At 35.5% G+C, this 5502-nt stretch overlaps 1 protein-coding gene across 10 annotated transcripts in view; it reads left to right on the top strand.

Annotated features, from left to right (window-relative positions):
• The window catches only part of LOC102694984 (transcription factor TFIIIB component B'' homolog), a 41228-nt gene extending 36620 nt beyond the window's left edge, over positions 1–4608 (top strand). For all 10 annotated transcript variants that reach the window (XM_069187040.1, XM_069187039.1, XM_069187038.1 and 7 more), the window contains one exon: positions 542–4608. In XM_069187040.1, coding sequence (XP_069043141.1) covers positions 542–703 — 162 coding nt within the window. In that variant the 3' untranslated portion in view covers positions 704–4608. The remainder of the gene's footprint in view (positions 1–541) is intronic.
• Positions 4609–5502: the final 894 nt, after the last annotated feature.

Genomic DNA, 5502 nt, shown 5'->3' on the forward strand with positions numbered 1-5502 from the left:
GACTAAGTACTCTCTGAAAAGAGCTTGACATGGTTAAGGCAGCCAGTAAGAAGTACAGTATGGCTTTCCTCCTTCACAAGAGCTTTTGGCAGGCCGACTCCTGAGCTGTTTCAGGAGCCAAGGTTTCAAGACATTTGCACAGTGATAGTATTTTCGTATCAAGAAATATCACGAGCTTCTCCTTCAATGTCTTGGATTGTCGTTCCGTCATGGTTTAGTTCTCCCTTCTTCTCTGTCCTCCGCATCCTCAGGGTATTCTTACCAAAAAGTGGTGGATTTGTTGCTCAGTTTAAAAGGAACATTCAGACAAGATCTTAAACTGTTGTTTGCAGTGTGTACAATAAATGGATTTGCCATCCAAAAGGGTCACACTTCGTTTCCTACATTCACACTCCTTCATGTGCTTCAGTGTGGTTCTAGCTTTACTTAATTTCCATCGATGGATTCAGCCCATGTCTCTGTGTTGGGGCTACTATAAAGATGTGTGTTCATCGTTTTCCAAATTCTAAACAGCTTAAGTAATTTATGTTATTTCTTTCAGTCAACCTGTACACCAGGCTTCAAAACCAGGACTTTAGAATCTCCGCCACAACCTCCAAATGAGGTCCTCTGTGTTGACAGTTCGAACACTGATGAAGAACCAACTAAGGTCTCCGAGTATTTCTTCAGTGACATCTTTACAGAGGTAGACGAGCCAGATTGAAACTGGCAAAGTCATCGTTATTTATTTGTTCAAACAGACCTCCTTCATCAAGACTGCAGAAGGACTTTGCATCAGTGCTGGATCCAAACCACAGTTTATCTTGCAAGTTAATGCAGCTGTTCTTTTGTCACAGTGTAAGATGAAATGCGATTTCAAACCTTGCTTCAAAATTGACCTGAACAGGTCATTCTACTTGGAAGAGAAATTTTCACGTCCATATCTGCAACTGTGGAAATGTATACCCGTCATATTCCATTGATTCCCATAAATCCAGTTAGTGAAGGTTTTAACAATAATGTGCTGTATTCTGTTCTGGTATGATTATTCAGAGTACAGGGAAATAACATAGGTAATCCTTCATCTCCAACTGGCCTTTGAGTGTTCACTTTTTTTCTCTTCTACATTATTTCAATCAGGCAATTATAGAACTTGAATAAATTCTAACAAATCTTCATATCTGTTGAATGCTTCTAAAGAACAGATTAAAGTGCAATTCTAATATTTTGGTTTGTTGGTATTCAAAGGTTTATGTAAATGTTAGAAATGTTAAATATTTAGATTGATCTGAAAGGGCTGGAATATTTATCAGTGTAGCAAATAAAGCCTTTTAGAGTTTGAAGTCATCTGAAAGGCTAGCTTTTATATTTATATTTTCCAGACAATTTTGTTTTATTGAAAATGCATTCTTTATAACTTGAATTGCGGTCTCATCCCTAACTCTTCCTGTAAATCCTGTAACTCTTGCAAAGGAAAAAAGGTTTTAGGGTTTGACTACACTTTATTTCATTTTAGTGTTTTAATAATTTGAAGTAAAACATCATCATGAGAAAAATAGAGAATAAATTCAATTTTAAGGGTTCTCTGAAATTCCTGTATCTTTTTTTCCCAATTGTTTTTTGAAGACAGCAGGATCCATTATCCCCAAATTTATTTCAAAGAAGACACAAATGCAGGAATTCATGAGCGGCTCAGAGAGCAGGTTGAGCCTATAAATCACTGATTTAAATCTGGACTTCGTCAATATTGCCAAGGATTACCTAAGCAGTAGCCTGAACAGAACTTAATGGTCTGACATTGCATGTTTCATAGAATTTTTTTCCTCTTCACTTGTCATCCTGCCATGAGAGTTGTAGTTTTAACTGAACTATTGTCTAAAGTCATTTAAAATAATGAAGTCAAAAACTGTTAGAAAGTCTTATTAACACTAAGTAGAGTTCAATGAATATTTGTTAAACCTACACTTTATGAGTTATATCTTCCTAAACACTGATTCATCCAAATAAGTAGTGTGGATTCATGTGGAGTTGAAGACTTATATATTGAAACCCCAGATTGAATTCTAATTATACTACAAATAGGAGGATTCCATCCTCCTATTTTATGAAAAGTTGAGCAACAAAACTAATTGGCAATTAAAGAAAAGTATACATAAGTACAATATATAATTTTAAAATGTTATGCTGTGGTATGAAGTCCATTACTTCTGACTTCTTATCAGTTTTTCTAGAATACAGTTGCGAGATAAAAACCTAATACTATTCCACCAAACGTTTAACATCTAGCTGGTCAGATTTATACATGTGTAGAGAAATCAATCTGATGAACTGGAATCACTTGAAGAAAGACTAATTTAGGGTGACCTATTCTTGTTTATTAAGTGCTGCAAAAGCACTGATTTGACAGGCTTTCATTTTGTACATTTACAGTGTACACTTAGTTACAGTGATGAAAACTAGAAGTGATTCATATTACTACCAAAGTTTTGGTGTTTTTGAACTGTACTTAGGTGTTGTGCTTAGGCAAATATTGGATATGCATGTCAAATCCATTATGCCTACTTAAAGAATTGGACTGTCTTGGGATTCCTGCAGAGATTAAGAAATTGTCTTAAGAAAATGTTACTCTCAATAATGACCCTTCTGTTTTTTTTCCTCATCAAAAACCTTGTATCCTGTGCTGTGAAGTGTAAATTGATCATGCCTTTAGCCTAGTTTTTCCTGATGTGCTTCTGATAACTGATAGATAAGAAACAGGTTTGTTCAGTAACTTGAAAGCATTCAAACTGATAAATATTTAACAGGTAATTAATATTTCAGAGCAGAGCAATCTTTATAAATCTGTTTCCAAGCAATTGAAAGGCTTCCTACAATAAAATGCATTCCAGTCCTGAATATGTTTGAATGAAAGTCAACTCGTAGCATTGTTAATTTCATGTTAGAGATTGTTCGTTTCTAATGAGTAGAGATATTCATTAGATTATCTTATCTTTTTATTTATCTCTAACCATTGTTTTAAGGGTGCCTCTTAATTTTGTAATTCAGGTGTGTGTAGTTAGTCTACTGTATTTAGAGTAACCACACATACTGTATTTTTCGTTTGTCCACTCAGCACATTTGTAGTGTTACTATAATGGTACTTCTTGGTTTGCATTAAATAAGCTGTTTTTTAAATGCTCATATCTGGCATAAAGTACTTTATGAAAGAAGTAGAAAACGTTATAGATATCTAAAGAATGTAATGCCATATTCAGAAGATTGGTGGATTGCTTTTAAGTTACACTGATGCAGGATTGCTGTTTCCTGAACCTTATTTTTAATTATTATGCTTTTCTCCTCATGAAGGACAAATGTTCATTGTTCATTATGAACACATTCATATTATAGGATAGGTAAGTGCTTGGATTTTGATATCCTTGCTTTTGAAATGTCTGCATCTTGGGAATCAAAACTTTAAATCTGTACCTAAACTCTTACTAAACTCTTGGATTTTGCTGGTAATATGTAAAAGAGAAACATCAATTATGTAAAGGACTTAAATATAGTTACAGTTCTTTGAAGATCTTTGCACTTACTGGGTGGAAGAAAAAAAGATTAATTTTTGCTCCACATTTTTTTAAGTCATTCATAGTAAGATAACAGGTGGAAATTTCTCTCTCTTTTCCCCTTGAACTGTTGTAGATGCTGTTGTTATATACAGAATGCTCTGGGATGAAAATTGAAATATAAATGCAAGGAATTGTTACAATTCTTTCCTTTTTGGATCCATATTATTAGGGCAAAGAAAGTACTCTTACCTCTGTGAAAGAACCAATTTTTCAGAATCAGTCTTTACTGGTATATTGTCCTGAGTGTCACACAAAGTTAATCATGTACAGCCAGCAGCCATATCACCACGCAACTCACAACTGGCAACCCACTGAAGCTCAGCAGGTGTGAGCCTGGCCAGTACCTGGATGTTAGATCTCCGGGGAAAAACTAAGGTTGCTGCTGGAAGAGGTGTTAGTGGGGCCAGCAGGGGGTGCTCACCCTGCAGTCCACGTGGGTCCGAATGCCCCAGTATAGTGATGGGGACACTATACTTTAAACAGGCGCCGTCCTTCGGATGAGACGTAAAACCGAGGTCCTGACTCTCTGCGGTCATTAAAAATCCCAGGGCGTTTCTCGAAAAGAGTAGGGGTGTAACCCCGGCGTCCTGGCCAAATTTCACATTGGCCCTTACCAATCATGGCCTCCTAATAATCCCCATCTATGAATTGGCTTCATTACTCTGCTCTCCTCCCCCTTGATCCTGATGTGTGGTGAGCATTCTGGCCACTATGGCTGCCGTTGCATCTTGTGTTAAAACCTCTATTACTGGAATAATGCAGATACAAAAAACAAAGCACTTTTATGCAGTCAACATATCGGTTGTTTTTCATTGTATAACCCAGTTTATTGAAAGAGGTGCATGTCCAGAAACAATAAAAGTTTACATTTAAAAATGTAGACACTTTAATTAAGCTAATAAACTGCTTAAGCTAATATTGATGAAAGCAAAACTTCTTTGAGAAAAAATAGAGATTATTGGGGGGAAAAAAAGTTGTTTATCCTGTAAAATATGTTAATAAAGGTTTTATACAAATGTGACTTGTTTTCCTTTGTCGTTAATAATATGGAAACGTTCTTATGGAGTATCCTTATCATGGTGCAGCTCCATTTAGCTTGTTACCTGTTCAATGACACATTGACTTTACATACATCCGTACATTTTTTTCCCATACGCTTCTCACCATATGCTTCTTACATTACCCACAAAGTTAATAACAGACTTTATTAATAATAACAGACCGGTGTGTCAGGAACGCTCCTGGTACAGCTAAAGCAGGTCGCTAAGATTTGTTCTCGTGTAAAACACGTTTTCACGCGTTATTATATTTGACTACAAATTCTGCATAATCACATACAACTTCAGTTAAAACCCATATAATGACATCATAAAATATCCAAAAAGGTAATAACCTATTACGTAATGCAACATGTCATGTATTAGTACAGTAGATGTTGTGAAGCATAAATGTTGTACAATGCAACAGGCTACAGTTCCTTCTACAGTATAGAGATTATTTTGTAAAGCACAACAATCTAAACGCAAAGAACTCAATTTAGGTAGATGCTATTTTTCAATACTTAAAATGAGCCACATGTCATAAAAACATTTATTGTTTAAAAATGATAAGATGCAAATCTTTTCAAAGAGCCAAAAAATGATGAAATCTCCAAATGAAACTACGTAGCCAGTACATACTGTACTTGGCATTAGTCATTGTCGAATTGTTTCAAGAGTATCATGGCTAATAGCATGATATGAGGATTGTGGGAAAGAGTGCAAAACGTAAACTCTCAAAATAAAATAAGATCTAGAAATTCCACGATTGTATTATTAGGTTGGTGTACGAATTCTAATAGCCTGTTACGATTGTCAAAGTGGGCAGTTTCTCCTGGTAAAATCCTATTTGCTGCGGCTGTGGTGGGAGTGGATTT

The sequence above is a fragment of the Lepisosteus oculatus genome, chromosome 3 (assembly GCF_040954835.1).
Source record: "Lepisosteus oculatus isolate fLepOcu1 chromosome 3, fLepOcu1.hap2, whole genome shotgun sequence".
NCBI classification, from domain to species: domain Eukaryota; kingdom Metazoa; phylum Chordata; class Actinopteri; order Semionotiformes; family Lepisosteidae; genus Lepisosteus; species Lepisosteus oculatus.